This window comes from Poecilia reticulata, chromosome 12, assembly GCF_904066995.2.
Source record: "Poecilia reticulata chromosome 12, P_reticulata-male-v2, whole genome shotgun sequence".
NCBI lineage: Eukaryota > Metazoa > Chordata > Actinopteri > Cyprinodontiformes > Poeciliidae > Poecilia > Poecilia reticulata.
Window position 1 is genome coordinate 3,748,274 of NC_088841.1, and position 19,232 is coordinate 3,767,505.

At 37.8% G+C, this 19,232-nt stretch overlaps 1 protein-coding gene across 6 annotated transcripts in view; it reads right to left on the minus strand.

Annotated features, from left to right (window-relative positions):
- The window catches only part of rasgrf2a (Ras protein-specific guanine nucleotide-releasing factor 2a), a 41,901-nt gene that overhangs the window by 17,887 nt on the left and 4,782 nt on the right, over positions 1-19,232 (minus strand). For 4 of the 6 annotated variants that reach the window (XM_017307963.2, XM_008423269.3, XM_008423272.3 and 1 more), the window contains exons 2-13: positions 11,017-11,123; positions 8,666-8,813; positions 8,307-8,396; positions 7,976-8,229; positions 4,753-4,832; positions 3,934-4,127; positions 3,284-3,393; positions 2,440-2,558; positions 2,195-2,358; positions 1,075-1,141; positions 603-739; positions 404-486 (exon numbers count right to left, since the gene is read on the minus strand). In XM_017307963.2, coding sequence (XP_017163452.1) covers positions 404-486; positions 603-739; positions 1,075-1,141; positions 2,195-2,358; positions 2,440-2,558; positions 3,284-3,393; positions 3,934-4,127; positions 4,753-4,832; positions 7,976-8,229; positions 8,307-8,396; positions 8,666-8,813; positions 11,017-11,123 — 1,553 coding nt within the window. The remainder of the gene's footprint in view (positions 1-403; positions 487-602; positions 740-1,074; positions 1,142-2,194; positions 2,359-2,439; positions 2,559-3,283; positions 3,394-3,933; positions 4,128-4,752; positions 4,833-7,975; positions 8,230-8,306; positions 8,397-8,665; positions 8,814-11,016; positions 11,124-19,232) is intronic. The other 2 variants (XM_008423270.3, XM_008423273.3) reach the window with 1 other exon arrangement.

The following is a 19,232-nucleotide window of genomic DNA, read 5'->3' on the forward strand; positions in this document are numbered from 1 at the left end:
ATTAAATGTAGTTACTGTGTGCAGTTTAGTGATACAAATAATATTTTTTTTTATGTGACTGGTTTCCTAAAGAAAAAGTGGGAATGTTTTTCTAGAGCAGTATTTGTGTTTGTGGGGCTATACTTTCTGTGACACACAGTCATACTCAAACATTTACCTAAAAAGGAAGTAATAAATAATTCTTATAGTCACTTTTATTGTTTTCACTACAGTACCACAAAATATCATGATAAAGCTGTAAGTCTATATCACTCAGCCCAGAGCGTTGGAAAATTATTCAACTTCATTGTTTAAAATTTTCTTCTCATTGACGTAATCAATGCACCATGATGTGTTACTGTGAGATCCGTAAATCTGTCAAATGTAAGACTTTAGCACAGTCAGAATGAGATCATTTCCTCACTTGATCATGTGGGGCACAGAAACTTTAGAGTTCTCCTCAAACACGCTGGTCATCAGGCCGTTACAGCGGATGTTATCGATGCACTGAAGTGGAAAGAAATCACACACAGACACACACAAAAGAAAAGCAAGGGTAAAAGCTTCTTTTACCAGCTGAAGTCCACCATGGCAGCTCTGAGTTCCTCTGAGTCGGTCTGTACCTGGCTGATGTCGCTGGTCCAGGCAGCTTTCTCCTGGCGGGAAGGAGCCAGGAGAACAACGGAGAAGCTCTGACCATCAGGGGGCTCCACCACAATTTTAAACTCCAGGTGACTGAAGCCTTGACCTGCAGCATTGTCTGAAACGCAACAGGAAAAAAAAAATTTCATTCTGCTCAGCTGAGCTGGGATTAACCTTGTATTGATCTGTAAGCTGCCTAAATGGCTTTGTTGGATTTAATCAAAATTGTAAAAAAAAACAAAAAAAAAAAACATATTTTCTATCGTACCTATGAAGTTTCTCATTGATATTTGTCGTTTTTTCTAGTTAGTGTTTCTTACAGTCCTTCTTCCACCAAACTTTTTTCACTGTTGAATTCCGCAAAGTTTTCTTTGTAGAAATCTGGCATTCAGTGGTTAGGTAACCACTTAAATTAATTTGAATAATTAGTAAAGACTGCCGCAAGATACTCACAGTCTTCATCACTGGCATCTAGTTCCTCAATCAGAGTGCACTCAATCAGAGACAGAGTTCCTCCCTGCTGTTAGAAAGAAAAATAACAAATTAAATATTAAATTAAAGCCTTACTAGTGAAAGATATTAGACACAAATCTAGACTCAATGGAAATACTTTATTTTTATGCCAGAACAAATATTTTCTGTCATAATTATGAGGGAATTTTGTAGATCTAGTTGTACTTTCAAGGTCAAATACAAATATATTGTTTATATCACTTATCCCCTAGTGTAGAGGGATATGTCCTGAACAGATTTAATCTGACCAAAACTGTATTAAGATAAATTTAAGATTAACAGGAGAAATTGAATGTCTTAAGTTTTCAGATTTGTAAAATGCAGAGCAGGATTTGTCGCATTTCCATTACACAAATTTTTGTCTATATTCTGCTAATGTCGAAAAGGCACAATTTTTGCAATTGTTTCCATTCAAGTGATTAAAGTCATGGCAGCAGCAGAAGTAAACAGTTACATGAGATATATTCACAATTCAGCCATGATGCTACAGCTCATCATCTATTAGCCAATCAGAGAAGACGTCAGCATCTTATTCAGGAGTTTGAGCAACAAGCCCTGCCTACTCAGGAGCGGCTACTTATGCAGCATTTTGGAGAAAATGTAATCAGTGATTTTACAGAAGAGTTATGGACTCAACATGTTGAAATGACACACAACTGATGCTGTGAGAGCTCTGAACAATGTCTGAAAAAAACTGAAACAATCCATTTTGTTTCTGCCATTTGAAACATCCAGCTGCTGATCATGTGACTCATGTGATGAGAAAAAGGTGTTTCCATTGCAGTTCTGCAACACACACCTACTTCGACACGGTCAAAAAGCAGAAAGCAGTCTCATCATTTTTATTCGAAACAATGATTTAAAAAAATATATTTTAAATGCCATGTTTCCATTAAGCTAATTTATTTTCATAATTTCACTTTACGCAATTTTATGGTGAATGGAAACGCAGTGTATGTCTTCACAGGCCTGTCATTTTTGCAAAACCTGTAACTCTAGAGTCTGTGTAGAAACTGTTGAACTTGAAAACACTCAGATTGTAGACAGAGAGACGTTTTACCTTCAGCAGGTGCAGCTTCCCTCCAGAGGTCCGTGTACAGATGAGGAAGTGCTTGGTGAACAGGAAACACTGCCGCTCTCCTTCCTTCCTCAGTGAGAGCGAACCCAGACGCACCTTACTGAGCATGCCCCGTTCACTGCTGGACGGCAGCTGGATGAGAGAACCTGATCGTGGAGGAGAGAAGTCGTGAAAGAGTGCAGGAAGGTGTGACGCCTGAACGAAAGCTGAGAAAGCAGGAAGGCCACCTTGTCTGACGAAGGTCTGGCTGGTGTCTAACAAAATGTCGCAGCCTTCAACGATCATCCTTTCAATGGCCAGATTTTTCCTGATGTTCTCCGTGTCGCTCACCTCGTCATGCATCATTCTGAAAACACAGGGAGCAGAGGTCAGTGTGTGTGTGTGTGTGTGTGTGTGTGTGTGTGTGTGTGTGTGTGTCGCTGTGTACCAGACTAGTTCAGGGGTCTGTGACCCGTATGACCCAAACAGCCGGTTTTACTCTCAATTCAGCTGAATGAAATTTGTTAAGGAGACTTATCATTTCTGATAAATTTCCATCATCGAACTACAAATGAACTTCTATGTTTAGATTTTAAATTATGACAAAAAAAACAACATAATGGCAAGAAATATTTATCTAAATATTACTTTTACCTTAAGTATCATTCTTTTGTGAAAATTCTGTGTAATTATTCCATAAGAATGAGTGAGAAAAATAAAAAAAAAACTGAATCTATAATGGAGATAGATTTATTGTATTTCTAAAAAACATGTAATTCATCATAACGGTGTAAATGAATATTAATGATGTTTAAAAAACCTCTAAAAATAATTTTTTATGATATTTTATCTACTGTTGAGTCTATGACAGCATCAATAAATATGAAAATATGACAATTAAATATTTGTGCAGCTTTCACTGCAGTGCATTTTTCGAGTTTCTCAATAAGAACCAACATGCAACCAAATTAATCTGTTCCGGTCTGTTTAGTATGCACATACAGAAAAACGATATTCAGTGTCCACTGTAGGGTAAAATTCAGTGTCACTGAATCCTCATTTTCATTTTTTTTTCCACAGTCCCATACTCACTTTGACAACTCTTCCAGTTTGGATTTGGCGAACTCCAGGCTCTTGCGCTCCACATGCTCATGAGGTGTGTGCGCCAGCAGCTCATGGAGGGTGATGATGTATCGAGGAATCTAGCATTTAAAAAAATATGTGTCATAAAGAAAACATTGAGATATTGAATACTAAGACATGGATGTATGATTAGAATGTGGGATGAAAATTCAAATTTTTTTGTAGTTTGTGACAGAATTGCTTTAATTTTAACAACACATTCTACCAAGAGCTCATCTGTCTATAAATGATTTATTAGGCTGTAAAGTTTTACACGCTCCAAGTCTTTTTAAACACAAATCTAAATAGCTTGTAGTGATATTTTACATCATGGAATATGTAGAAATCTAGATATTCAGACTTTTAGATAAATGGCTGCAGCAGCCCAGCTGCATTAGTTTGCTCAGTCTCAAGCTAAAAGCTGAAACATTGTTTGAATCAATTGAAGTTTTTCAAACGTACTCAAAATAAAAGCCTTCTGATTTTCCATTCATCTTTATTACAATCTACATTTGAAGCTGATGAAATGGTATGTTGTGATCGTAGTTACCATATGGCCACTGGAACTAAACCTGGACCTTGAAAACAAAGCAGTTTATTGCATAATTAGCATTTGGTACCTGGAACATGGGGTAAGTGAGGAAGGTTTCCAGCATGCGGCCCTCACAGCCGGCGTTGGATTCGTACTGTTTGAGCAGCTTGTCAAAGTCTCGGTTCTGCTTGCAGTTGGCCAGAACCTGCAGGCTGTACTGGTGGTTCCGCACAAACTCCTGGTAAATGTTGAGCATGGGCAGCAGGATGTCGAACAGGTCAGCTGGGAGGAAAATGCACAGCGACTCACACTGACGTATCAAAAAACTACAGCTTCTACTTCAGACATCTACAGATAATCATCTATGTTTTTGATGTGGTTATATTACAGTCACTCTATGTAATAATAATAATAATAATAATACATTTTATTTATCACATATTTACATTTAAAGTGCTACAATCAATAAAACAATTAACACAAAACAGCAGCAAAGATCCTAAAATATAGATGTAAACATTAAAGATTAGAAATAAATTCATAAGAAATATTGAGAATATTAAGTTTTTTAGGCCTGTTTTGAATGTATGTAACTGTAAATAACTCATTTGTAATTCAATTATTTGTTTGGAAATTACTTTCCTGGAATGAATTATCTGTTTAGCGACTGAAAAGTGAAATTGCACTGTAAAGACAATAACTTTCATCAAACACAAAATCCACCCATAAACTGCATCATCATAATTTGACAATAATCTATATTTCTTCTTATTACAGAAGCATTACTTATGAAGATATAGATTACATTTTTGTTGATGTTTTTCATGTTAGGAGCTGGGATCTGAGAGTTGGTACAGTCTACAGTTTGAAGTATTTAAGTCTGACCACTGAATGAATCAGTACTCACCCAGAACCAACGTCGGCCAGTTGGCGATGCGAGCCTTCAGGCCCTGGTGGAAGATCTCGTGCAGAAACATGATGGTCTCACTGCACACAGAGAACTAATCTGAGGATGCTTCTCTTTTCACTCAGGAGACAAAATAAAATACAGACACTGTGAGTTGTGTTTTAAGACGTGCACTCTACAAAAGACCAGCAGCTAACAATCATTTTAGCGATGTCAATTATTCTAATGATTATTTGATCGATCAGGTAAAAAAATAGGCACGTTCTGCAGATTTGTTGTTTAGCCACTCAAACTTATTTTATACAAGATTAGAAATACATAAAACATGCAGATAAACAAATAATTCAATTCCATTTCTAAATAGAAAACTAGACACTTTATTGCTTAAAATTCAATAACATTCTATTACTTTAGTGTAAGCTTGATCACTTGTAGCAAAGGATGAATCTGCAGCTAAAAAATACATTGTGTGAAAAGTTCAGTCCTTTCTTAATTGATTAACTGATTAATAATGGGATACCTAAAGATGCTTAATAGATTTTTTTTTTTTTTTTTACTGAATTTGTACCTGGTGAAGGTAAAACTCTGACACGAGCTCTGGGGAGAACATTACAAACAAATAAGATTTATTTTACCTTTAATGCTAAATGTATATATTTTTGGTTTAGTTTTGTCTTAATTGCAGCTCTGACTGTGTTGTTCTTTCAGTAAATTGCCTTTTTAAAAGTCTAAATACTCCAGTTAACAATTAATCAATAATTAAACTAATTATTAATCAGATTAATCACAATTAAGCCGATTAATTAAACAAGTCATTGAATTGTTTCTTGATCTCTCGTGGCTCCTAGTGAAAGAAGACGTGTGCTTGCTGTCTGTTATGTAACCAAGTAGATGATCAAACTGCGATGGGAATGAACTTCTGTCTATAAAAGTGTAAGCTGTGTTCTGCTCCAGGCTCTTTCTCCTGACTGAGTTCAGTAAGCAGAGACTTCAAATAAATACTGATTAAGAATATATTCTTTCTCTGGTCCTTGAAAATGGTTTCCCTAACTCTTTGTTAAAGGAAAATTTCCACAACAGTTTGGAGTGGACGTAGACTGCGGGACCGTCTTGAATCGGGCTGATGACGAAGCTTTGCTGCTCCTCTCCGTGAGAGGATATTCTGGTTTCACATTAAATCAGTGGATTAAAATGTTCTTTTAAAGTGATTTCCTAGAATCAGAAGAGGGGAATGTAAAGTGAAAATTTTAAGGTTTTCCCACGATTAATTAATCCCATGATTAATTAATCGGATTAATCACAATCCAATTAATTGTTTCAGCCATGCAAAAGATAATCCACAAGCATGTTTATTTACATATTTAATTTCTTACAAACCAAATAAAAATTTGAGAAAATGGTATTTATGCCTTTACATTGATTTATAACATTTAATTGAGTAATTAGCTGTCTGGGAGGATTTATAAAGGAGTCTAGAAATGCAAAGAAATCATCTATAGATTAGAAACAGCTCATTTTCGGTCCAGTCCATCCATAAACGGTGACAGAAACTTAAAAATGAGATCTTCAGTATCAGGAGGCTGTTTGTTCAGGTTTCTATAACAGAGCAGCAAAATTTGGCAAATCATTTTACTAAAACTAAAACTGGCATGTCAAAGCACAGATTTCTGCTCTGTGCACCTTCAAAAGAATCAGGTACTTCGGAGCAGCTGTGAATCATCTGATCGCCTCTGTGGGATGAAACAGCAACAATCAAAGCTCTCAAACTGAGTCAGAAATGATCTGTGGGAAAATTCACTGGGAATTAGAACGAGAAAAGATAAAGGCAGAAACATTTCCTCCCACTTCAGTGTCTGTTACTAACACACCGGCCCATCAGTGAAACACCATCTGATCAAATTCAACTGGAAAAAACATAGTGAACTCACAGCTTACTGTTGGCAACATGCTAACACATATGTTAGAAATAAACTTTATTGTCCCACAGGTGGAGAGTTCAGGATGGATACTCAGTTTGAAGATGTGAAATCTATTTGAAATTTTTGACGAGACAAAATCTAAAGTGGGATTAATTTGACCAATTATTTTATCAGTTATCAGTATGCACTTGTTAAATGTTACTTTGCATCAAATCTCTTCTTGTCATTCGTCTCAGGCTTAAAACTGTTTGAACTTTGGGAAGTCGACTTCATCTCTCCTAAATGCACTGAGTTTCCAAAATATAATTGCCTGAACGATATTTGTGCTAACAAGCATCGAACATGTGTACCTATTATAGTGGCCAGTCAGTGTAGGTTTCTGTTTAATCACATGAACACATGGAGCTTTGGTCACCGTATAATATCACTGAATAGACGGATCAGAATATCATCAAACTGTATTATGTTTTCCATCCACACAGAATCATTTTATAGCACAATCAAGTAACTATCTTACCTCAAGTTGTTATAAAGATGATGAATATATGAAATATGACTTAGAAGAAATATGACTTAGAAGAAATCTGACGTAGTTTACTGCCTTGAAATTGGTCTCTTTAAAAACTGCTTATTTAGAAGCTCCACCTTCAGGAAGTCATCACAACATGGCTCCTCTGTTAACCTTTTAACAGAGGATAACCTTTGAGAAGTATCTCCTATAAAGAGCTCAGCAGATGCACCATTCCACAAGGTGTTTGCTAATTGCTGCTGGCTAGTCTGAAGGAGCTGGGTGGGGGGTGAAGGGTTTGGGGTGTCATCGAAGGCGGAACTAGATCCCATCAGGTACTTTGCAGCTGAATGGTTACCATGGGACATTAAAGATTTTTTCAAGCATCCATGAAAGAATCAAAGCAACTCTGCAGGAATGATTTTGGTGATGGAACAACATTATAACATGATGTAAATGTAAAAAAAAGTATATTTTACTTAAGACTGCCCCTTTAAGGATACCTGCTGCTTTGGATGTTATTTACAGGTATCACAGCAACTTGTTAGATTTTTATTTGAAAAAAAAAAAAAGTGAATACCTTCCTTTTTTTTTTTTTTTACACTATTTTGTGTTTGTGTATCACATAAAATCCCAGTAAGTTGGTTGCAGTTGCAATGGGACAAAACATGGAAAAGTTCTGCTGGGGGAGAATGCTTTTGTAAACTTGTATGATGATCTTTTTTGACACCCGGCACTGCAAACGTAAATGTTTTGTGTACATTTTCCTCTCACACAGATCAAGAGGATTCATTACCTGTTGAGGAAGATGCTGCTGACGTCATCATGGCTTATGGGAGGCTTCTTGGAGCTGGCGGCCATGCGCAGCGGCCTGAGAAAGCAGTTGACCAGAATGGAGAGCTGGTGGACGTACTCCGTCTCTGACTCCACCATGTTGAACACGATCTGGTTCCTCTTCCTCATGCTCTCTGCGTGAGGCGAGCAGATGTAGTCCTGGACGATGATCTTCCACTTCCTCCGGCACAACCAGCCACGCATGAAGCTTTGCACCTGCGTGGTCACACAACAACCCCGTCATGGGCTCCCGTGCTCTCCGTCCGTTGTCGCCGCTTTGACGACGCTTTTACCTTTTTAATCTTTTTGATGTCCGGGTCCTCCTCTTCTTGGTTGCTCTGGAATGGCAGCATCCTCTCCTTGGCTTTGTTCAACAACACAATCTATCATGACAACAGCATCTATGTGAGCGCGCTGGTACAAAGTATCAAATATTCATGAAACTTTGGACAAAAATAAACATCGAGATAGGGAAGTAATGGATTCTGGAGTCCTTGGAGCCCTGCTGTGCTTTAATTCAACAGAAGTGTCTTCTTCATCATGCCTGGGGGCTTTTGCACGCGTTGATCTAAATGTGCTCCATCTGAGGGTTGCGTCCGAGTGTGCATTTAAGTATGCATGCACACGCAGATGTGGAGGCGCTCATGCGTACCTCGGCCTTGAGCCGCTCGATCTCCGTGTCCTGATCCTCCAGCTGAGTGCGCAGCTGATTGGCTGCAATCTTCTCCGTCTCCAGGATCTGGACCAGGTGGATGTACTTCTGCATCAGGATCTCGCGCTCGATCATGATGTCAGAGTAGCTGGAAGGCAGAAGGTAGAAAGGGTTGGGCTTCGGATACGTGCTGGTGAACAAACATGGGCGCGCTAACAGGTAAACGAGGGGTGGAGGGTGTTTGAGGTGTTCACTGCCGTCGCTAAAATATAAGAGAGGCATAAAGAGAGCGCTGAGAGGAAATAGAGGTCGAGTGTGTGATGTAATCGACGAGGTAAAACAGCACTAGAGTGACCTAAATGTGAACCGCTGCGAGCACAGAGCACCCAGACACACTTGCTCGCCTGGATGTGGTAGCTGTGTCCAGTGTGTTTCACCAGCACAAAAAATAGAGACGCAAAGATGAATTTGATTTAACGAGACTCTTTAAACTGAACGCTCAATGTTTAGAGGCTTTAACTGATGAGGAAAGGTGCTTGACAAATTTACTGCTCTGCTCATCTATTTCTCAGCAGATTTTTAAAATCATAATCTGAAAAGTGTGTGTTTTGTACTAAGCCTGACCTTTTATCTGTTGCTCCAATTTAGTCTTTCAGTGCATGTCTCTTCCAGCTTTACACACTTAAGCTGAAATGGTTGCCTATTTTTCTTTGCAAAATTTCACTTAATTCTGAATGCTTTTGGTTGTATTTACAGCTAAGGTCAAAATTATACAGGCAGATTTAGATATAAAAATATTTTTCATTCACCCTGGCATTTAGTTTTCTGATAGGAAATAAAACAAATATCTTCCAAAAGATAACAAAAAAGTGAAGCGAGTATCAATTGTTCTGAGTGAACTTTTATTACATTTTTATTTAACTATTCATACTCTTTTTCAATAATCAGTGGAAACATTACTGAGGGCATTAAAGCAAGCAAAATGTCTTCTAATTCCTGACCAGCTTACTGCATGTTTCCACTTTTGATCATTTGTTTGATTATTTGTCTTTGAGATATGATGAAATGTTTAAGGTTGGACGATCTCCTTGTCATCACGCCGTGGCGACGGTTGACGGTGGATAAATAGTTTTCCTGGAATGTTAATTTGTTTCTCCACCATTAGTGGTTTTAGGTGCGACACCCGAACCTGACAGTGTTACGACCCTCCTCCTAGCTCTGATTGGTTGTTTTTGACCGGGAATGCTGCATTTTGTCAGACGGCAATAATAGCTCTGGCAGGAGGTGGAGCGGATCGATCTTTTCACAAATTATCTGTCTCATATTGTATTGTCACAAAATGGTTACAGTTTTAAAAACATATGTAAAAAACATATTTTTTGTAAAAGTTGCATACAGCAACTTTAAAAAAGTTATGGATTAATGATGTACAAATTAGTGGCCAATCAGCAACAGGATTTCCAAGAGTAAATAAGAATCAGAAATCCTTCGATAGAGGTCTTAGTAGTTATAATATGCATTATTAAGACCTGCTGCATTTCCTCAGCAAACAATAGGATGGGCCCACTGTTATTATTTTAAAAAGAAAGGTAGTCGGATTCTCCTGACAGATTTCATGTGTGGTGCTGACGTCGATGCTGCGCTGCTTTTTTTGGGGTCAAAACTAACAGCTGTGAGGGATTGCTGAAGCGAGGCAACAGTTTTCCCCCCGGAACAGGGTCAGAAAACACCACATTGTAAGGCAAAATTGACCGCTGATCACTCTGCATTAAGAAGATCTGCTCAGGCTAGAAAACCCCCCGTCTCGTCTGTGCAATTGTGCACGACAGATCAACTGTGCCGCCGGTTTAAATCTCCTTAAATGCTGGTCATGATCTTGTGGTATTTGATGTTCTGTGTGAGCGCTCAGTCATTAATCTCACAACACACACATTCAGATTCAGACGGTGACACGGTTTGCAGCGGCACAGCAGCCATTTTTCGGAGAAGTCCTGAGCTAAGTCATTACTGACTGAAAATATTTTTCTGATTTAGAAGCAAAATGACTTTATATCCCACCACGAACATATTCCTGTACGTTTTGTGATAATCATTATGTGTTGACTAATTATTTTCTTAAGACCACAATGTGACCTTAACATTGCCGCTTGCTTTGAATATATCCTACACAGACATCTACTGTACATTTATTAGAAATTTAGCATGAAACTGACCTTGTAATAATTTTCCTATCTTTGACTCTGAATACAATAAAATGAATAATGAGGGACATAAGTCCAATACTGAAGAGTTTTCCCTCTAACCTGAAAATGAACAACAGAAAAACGTGATTGAAACGTGTCTGTTTGTACCTGGCCTGCTGGATGCACTCCACCCACTCGTTGCAGTCCGACTCGTCCTCTGACCGCAGCTCCAGAGGTTTCTGACCTTCATGACCAAAAATGACCAGGAAGTAGTGCTGTGTTCAACAGAAACAAACCAATCAAAACCACTAATTAAAGCTTTATCTTCATGATAAAAAATGGCAGACAATAGTAATAAAAACGAGTACATTTAAATTATAAAAATGATTACAGTGAACGCCAAAGCACAAGTAACAAGGCAATAGAATAAAAGTAAAGTCTGAAGGTTAAATTAAAACTAGCAGTGGATTGATTACAGTTTCCTGGCCGATCACCAACCTTTAAAACAACTGACCATCGGATTCTGATTTTGGCTGATGCTGATTTTTTTGTCTGAAAAGTTGCTAAATTTGGTGACAAAGCTGACAAAGTTTCCACCACTGGGAAGACTACAGATAAGTACAGACATGACATAACCCGTCTTTCAGTGCAGAGCTGAAGGGGCAGTGGCTGGTTTTCAGAGCTTCCCTGAGGAGGATAAGATCGGTTTCTCATGGAAGCATCGGCCAGTCGGCGATCTCCCAAAATTAAGGAAATCGATGTCAATTTATGGGTACATGTCAACAAAAAATAGACAGAAACACAAGGACTAAAAACAACACATTTGGGTTCCAGATCTTTTTCAGGCTCAAAATCTAGAGGACTTTTTTGTAAAGTAAAAATCTTAATGTAACCACAGTCTGACCAATGGATTTATGAAATGAAACACTTAAAACATTATTTTACAGTCAGTAAAGTTTTAAATCAGTAAAATTTCTGCCTGAGCTGGAATGTTCTAGTCTTCAAAACATCTAAGATGTTTTTATACCAAACTACTTCACTGCAAGTTTGAAGCCAGCTTGTTTTATAACCAATGGCGTCACAAGAACAACAATTTGAAATAAAATCTAAGCAAACACAAGTCATCAATTTTTTTTTGTTTTGCTTCTGGCTTTAGGACTTTAAAATAATAATATTTTTTTATCCTCACTATTTGGTCTGAATGTAAAATTGTATAGTTAGGCCTGATGCAGTAAGCAATAATAAAAACGTCTAGTTCAATAATTTCCACCTGAATGATTTATCGTTTTTCTGTTTTCTCTCTTTCAACCTAAACTGGATAATAAAAGTCTTCAGTCTGGTGATTTGATCTCAACCAGGCCTTTTTTGAAGGACAATTTTGTTTACAGATACTTCATCATTTTATTTGTTGTTTCTGTTTTGTTCATTTATTTTGGATATTTAAAATGTCTTCTAGTTCCAGTGTTAAATATTCAGTAGAATTTAAAGTTTATTGGTCTTTGAGAACGTGTTCTTGCATTAGTATGCGATTACCATTATATTACTTGAAAATGGTCTCACACCAACATAATTATCTTTTACCGCAATAACTAGCAAAATTTGTCATAGTGGCAGGCCCAGGTATAGTAAATATACCAATGTGCTTTCAGTTAATTATTCATTTATTTTATCATGTGCAATGAAATACAATAACATAAAACGCAACGCCCACAGTGTAGCTTATTTTGTTTCGGGCTGCCTCAGAGACAAACAGACGGCCAGTGTAGTAATGATGTAACGATAAGCGGGTGAAAGATATTTGCTGGCGTGTGCTGGCTACAAACCAGAGAGGCTTAAGGGCTTGTTTGTGTGTTGGGGTTGGGGGAGAGAGGAGGTGGGGGTTTACATAACCACCAAGGCTTGTACAGCTCCTTGTATTGCTAATGCGGCTTCCCCAGCCACAAGCCTGCTTTAAGCTGCAGGGTAACAATGAGTGAGACGGACAGACAGAGAAAGGGAACTGTAAGCTGACTTGCCCTGCATTCAGAGGAAAAAAAAAAAATCAGTCTGACCTGGACAGAGCATGTCATTCCAGCCAGTGTTTGGTTTAGAAGATCTGGTATTATCAATGCACACTCATCAGATCCCCACACCGTCCTGAGCTGCTCAACTACTTTCACAAACCAATAATTTATGCAGCATAAATTAAAAACGTAAGGTTGTTTTTAATGTTACTAACTTAAACTTGTGGTGCTTTCTATGGTGTGGAAAAGTCAATGTATTTGTATTGGAAATGTTTAGTATGAGCCTTTTAGTTCAGCCTTTTCTTTCACCAATTCAACACAACACATGCTGAGTTACGAATTTAGGTTTCTCAGTCAATGACATGGATGGAGAAAGACAAGTGGATCAATCAAATCCACAGGTCACCTAGGCTCTCAGCAGTAGCCTTCCGAATGTTGCCTTTTATAGTCTACCATCCACTCCCATTAACAGACCAGAGGGAAACCAAATACATATATACACTTACAAACTTCTATAAAAGCATCAAAAATACTTGACTAAAAGATGCTAAGGCCCTCGGGCGGGGAATCTTTTAACTTGAGCACCATGTAGAAGAGTAGTTTCAAAGAGTAGTCACAATAATACTTATATTTTATCCATTAGTTTGTTTCATTAAGAGGACAGGTCATCATCAGTACCAGCTGAGAAGCTGCCTAACACTCAAAGACTAACAATAAAATATTTCAATCCACTTCTCCTTGCAATTCTTTCATTTAAATTATTCAAACATCAGAATTTTAAGTGTACCAGAATAAGCAACAAAGACCTTCATTACACTGGTCGTACTTGTTCTCTCATCTCTTACTGTGCTAAATCTTGCAACCGCACAAAAAAACAAAAACAGGTTTGTTTACTTCAAGCAAAGGAGACACATTGAGCACTCTCAGGACGATGTTAAGACCCCGGGGTGAGCCACGCACTGATGCATAAACAAACAAAAAGGCCAAGTGCAATGTCTGCAGCATTTCAAATTTGCACTCCGCTTTCAAACCTTTCTGCATTGTAGCTAAAACGTCGGTGCTGATGTGCTGCAAATCAGTACCGAATTTTTAGATGAAGAGAGAAGAGGACGGTTAGGGGTTTCATTTGATTGAACATGAACTGCAGAGAAACACAGGCTGGCTGATCCACACACTGCACAGTCAAAGGGAAGCTCCAACTAGGACAGGTAGCCACGGTGGAAGTGGTTTCTCTGTGAGATGTGGTTGTGCTGGCTTGGTATTCAGAAAGTGTCTGCAGGCAAAAGGGTCAGCAAGGATGCTATTCTTAGTGAAGCAGAGCCGCATCACAGAACAGAGCAGCTCCACATGCCAAGTCACAAAAACACAAACAGTCTGCACCTTCAAAGCAGCTCATTGGGTCATATTTGATGCATCGCATAATAATATGCCAACTCCACAGTTCATCTCAATATTGGTGTTGGGCAACCACATCAAACTTACTGCATTCAATCATTTTCACAAGTTCAAACCAAGTTTTTGAGAAGTAACACAAAGTCTCAAGTCCTTCAACTCGAGCTCAAGTCAAGTCTCAAGTCTATAATGGGTGAAAAAGAGAAAACTAATTAAGTGTTATTTTTGAAAACAAATAAAGTGTGATTTTTAACATCTATTAATCATTCTGTTTGCTGTACACTTTACATATTTTAAATCTGAATGAAAGATCATTTTGAATGTCTCAATGATAAGACAAAAAGGGAAAAAATAGTCTTAATAGAATAAAATGTTTTTAGATATTGAATGTATAACAATGGATTTGTATCCTGAGCATTTCTGTGTGTTTGGAGCAAAGTTTTATTGACTAAAAGCTGCTCAACTTGACCTACTGCTGATAGCATTTGGCTCAGGTCACCAGAAGGTCACCACATTTACATTTGAATCTTTTCCGGGTGAAATTTTGAAGGCTAATTTCTTCAATTCAGTTTTGTAGGCGAATATTTTGCTGGCAAAATATCTAATTGCACAAGATAAAAATTCAGTGTTATAAATCCAATTTTAAAAAATTACTGATTCTTAAGAGACTATTTTTTTTTATTTTGACAATCAGGAATTGTCTTTTTAATTACACAGTTAGATTTAGCGGAAAAAGAACAAGGTGACAGATGTAGGTTAAGTTTATTTTGTTCTGAAACAACCAGAATTTGCTCAACAAAGATTTCAGTTAGAGCGAAATCAATAAAAAGAAGATTTTATTTAACATAGCAGCAAACCCCAGTAAAGGTGTAAATGGCTAATATCTTCTACCACAGTGTTGTACTCCAGTAACATGAGCTTTTTCGATGTGAGTTAAAACACAGCCTTCATCTACCAGGCAGTCAGCCTTCCTGGTGACTTCTTCAACTTTTAACAACTCACTGAGACGTCTTTCTTCTTCAGGTAAAAAAGCCTGCCGGTCAAAACGTCACACAACTTCATCAGCACCCGAATTCAAGAACACAGTCTGTCATCAGCTAACTATGTCAAAACATTCTCAATAGTCTCTATGCATCAAAATGTATCGTATTGATATTGTACAAAAAGTGGATATTAGAGATGTCAAAATAAACAATATTTCAGTGTGTTCAATACAGACAAAAAATTTTTTTCAAACATGCTCATTTGTGTCAAAATGGACACAAACTGACCAACTCACATTTGCCCAAATAGTTGTTAAGGTAATAACACTCAGGCCTCTGCAGCCGCTTAAAATCAACAAATGGGTTTATCACAACTTTCTTCAGCTGAATAGAAACACAATGAAAGTTTTATTTTTGGACCAAAACAGGAACGATCTAGAGTCAGCACAGCTTCAGTTATTACAGCTGGAGACTGGTGAAAAGGCCCAAAATCTGGGTATAGTGATGGACACTGACCTGATCCTTCAGAGTCACATAAAGACAGTTACAAAGTCGGCCTTCTGTCACCTGAAGAACATTTCCAGGATTAAAGGACTGATGTCTCAGCAAGATCTAGAGAAACTGATCCATGAAATACATTCATTACTGCAATGGTGTGTTTACAGGTCTGACTAAAAAAATCAATCCTCCAGCTGCAGCTGATCCAGAACGCTACTGCTGGAGTTCTGACTAAAACCAGGAAGATAGAGCACATAACACCAGTTTTAAAATCCCTACACTGAGAGAATAGACTTTAATATACTGTTAGTTTATAAATCACAACACATTAAAGATCTGCTGTTGTTGTATCAATCTTCTAGACCTCTCAGGTCTTCTGGTTCTGGTCTGATCTGAAAACCAGAACCAAAAACAAGCATGGAGAAGCAGTATTCAACTTCTATGCACCACAAATCTGGAACAAACTTCCACAAAACTGCAAAACAGCTGAAACACCGAGTTCCTCTAAATCAACAGTGAAACCCCATTTGTTTAGAGTTGCCTTTCAATTAATAAGAAATGGAACATAGATTAATTCTAATCTGGGTTGCTACTTCTTCTTATTTTGCCACTTCAAAATAAAAACAAAAATATTTTATTTTATTTTATTTATTAGGTTTGATTATTAGGTTATGTTTTACCTTGCAAAGCATGTTGAATTGCTTGATTGCTTAAATTAGCCATATAAATGAACTTGACTTGACTTAACCATCATTGTACCCTTTGCGAGTACAAAGGTAAGGTGGAATAAAAGATCCTGTCCTGATGCTTCGACTTGGAACGTGCTGCACAGGATCCAGGGCTGCCAAGACTGATCCCACTAAAGGGATTACAAATTTATTTTAAGAACAATGGAAAACACCCTGAGAAATGCGTTGCCCTGTTTGTGTACAGTGGTGAAAGGTGTTTGCTCCCTTAAACATTTCTTTAGTTTTGTGATGTAATTGTTTGCAGATGACATTACAGATCTGCTGTACAGCAACAGGTCCAGTTTGGCTATGAATAACTGGCGAAGACAATCAATAAAAACATTTGTAATTTAGATCAAAATTACCAAGTCGGAGCTTCACCTGATTATCAGGAGAATAATAGTCAAATAGTTCAGGCTCAGTTATTGCTTATAAATACATTAATGCTAAGGTTTAGATTAAGGGTTTAAGTCCAGATTTTGGAACAGCAAGGCGCTACACATCTTTGAGCTAAAAACCGACAACTATATATATATATATATATATATATATATATATATATATATATATATATATATATATATATATATATATATATATACATACAGGTCCTTCTCAAAAAGGACCTGTATGTAAATATTGTGATGAAGTTCATTATTTTCCATAATGTAATGATAAAAATTAAACTGTCATATATTTTAGATTCATTGCACACAAACTGAAATATTTCAGGTCTTTTATTGTTTTAATACTGATGATTTTGGCATACAGCTCATGAAAACCCAAAATCCCTGTCTCAAAATATGTGCATATTTTATCCGACCAATAAAAGAAAAGTGTTTTAATACCAAAAAAGTCCACCTTCAAATAATTATGTTCAGTTATGCACTCAATAGTTGGTCAGGAATCCTTTGGCAGCCTTCAATGCGGCCTGGCATGGAGGCAATCAGCCTGTGGCTTTGCTGAGGTGTTATGGAGGCCATGATGCTTCGATAGCCTTAAGCTCATCCAGAGTTTTGGGTCTTGGGTCTCTCAACTTTATCTTCACAATATCCCACAGATTCTCTATGGGGTTCAGGTCAGGAGAGTTGGCAGGTCAATTGAGCACAGTAATACCATGGTCAGTAATACCAGTGGTTTTCTCACTGTGAGCAGGTGCCAGGTCGTGATGAAAAATTAAATCTTCATCTCCATAAAGCTTTTCAGCAGATGGAAGCATGAAGTGCTCCAAAACCTCCTGATAGCTGCTGCATTGACCTGCCCTTGATGAAACACAGTGGACCAACACCAGCAGCTGACATGGCTCCCCAGACCATCACTGACTGTTGGTACTTGATACTGGACTTCTGGCCTTTTGGCATTTCCTTCTCCCCAGTCTTCCTCCAGACTCTGGCACCTTGATTTCTGAATGACATGCAAAATTTGCTTTCATCCGAAAAAAGTACTTTGGACCACTGAGCAACAGTCCAGTGCTGCTTCTCTGTAGCCCAGGTCAGGCGCTTCTGCTGCTGCTTCTGGTTCAAAAGTGGCTTGACCTTTGACCTGGGGAATGCAGCACCTGTAGCCCATTTCCTGCACATGCCTGTGCACGGTGGCTCTGGATGTTTCTACTCTAGACTCAGTCCTCTGCTTCCGCAGGTCCCCCAAGGTCTGGAATTGGCCCTTCTCCACCATCTTCCTCAGAGGTCCGGTCACCTCTTCTCGTTGTGCAGCGTTTTCTGCCACACTTTTTCCTTCCCACTGAGGTACCTTGATACAGCACTCTGGGAAAAGCCTATTCGTTCAGAAATTTCTTTCTGTATCTTACCCTCTTGCTTGAGGGTGTCAATGATGACCTTCTGGACAGCAGAAGGTCATCATTGACCCATGATTGCGGTTTTGAGTAATGAACCAGGCTGGGAGTTTTTAAAAGCCTCAGGAATCTTTTGCAGGAGTTTAGAGTTACTTTGTTGATTCAGATGATTGGGTTAACTGCTCGTTCAGAGAACCTTTTCATGATGTGCTAATATTTTGAGACAGGAATTTTGGCTTTTAATGAGCTGTATGCCAAAATCATCAGTATTAAAACAATAAAAGACATGAAATATTTCAGTTGGTGTGCAATGAATCTAAAATATATGACAGTTTAATATTTATCATTACATTATGGAAAATAATGAACTTTATCACAATATGCTAATTTTTTGAGAAGGACCTGTATATGACGAAGACATATATCACTGTAGGATCATGGGTGGGGATCCCCAACAATCACTGAGTGAGTCAGGGTACATTCTGAAAAGTCCATCACAAGGCAGCATAAGCTAATTTGTTGATTATTAAGAAACTGGAATGTCGGAAATAAATTTGTTTAATGGAAACACTAATTTAAGAAAAAAAATTAATAAAAATTTTTTGATAAAAGGTTTTTGCCCTAAGATGAGTTGGTTTTTCGGCCATATTGACATAATAAGTGTTTTACGCAAAACTGCAATGGAAACACTTTCTTTGCATCATACAATCAACACACGTGATCATCAATCATGGGGGGAAAAGACGAAGAAGACGACAGAGTGATGGTGCGGCGTATCTCTTAAGGAGTTATTGCGTAAACAAGCTCATTCACGTGGAATTTCTTATTAAATGGAAACACCGAAATTGTGAAATTAGGTGTTTTCAACACCATAGAGAAATTTTGGCTTACTCTTTTTTGCAGAATTGTTTTACCTCAACCACAGTGGAGACATTTCAGGCTTGTACAACAAGTTTAGGTTTCCAACAAAGCATATAAATCAAATTTA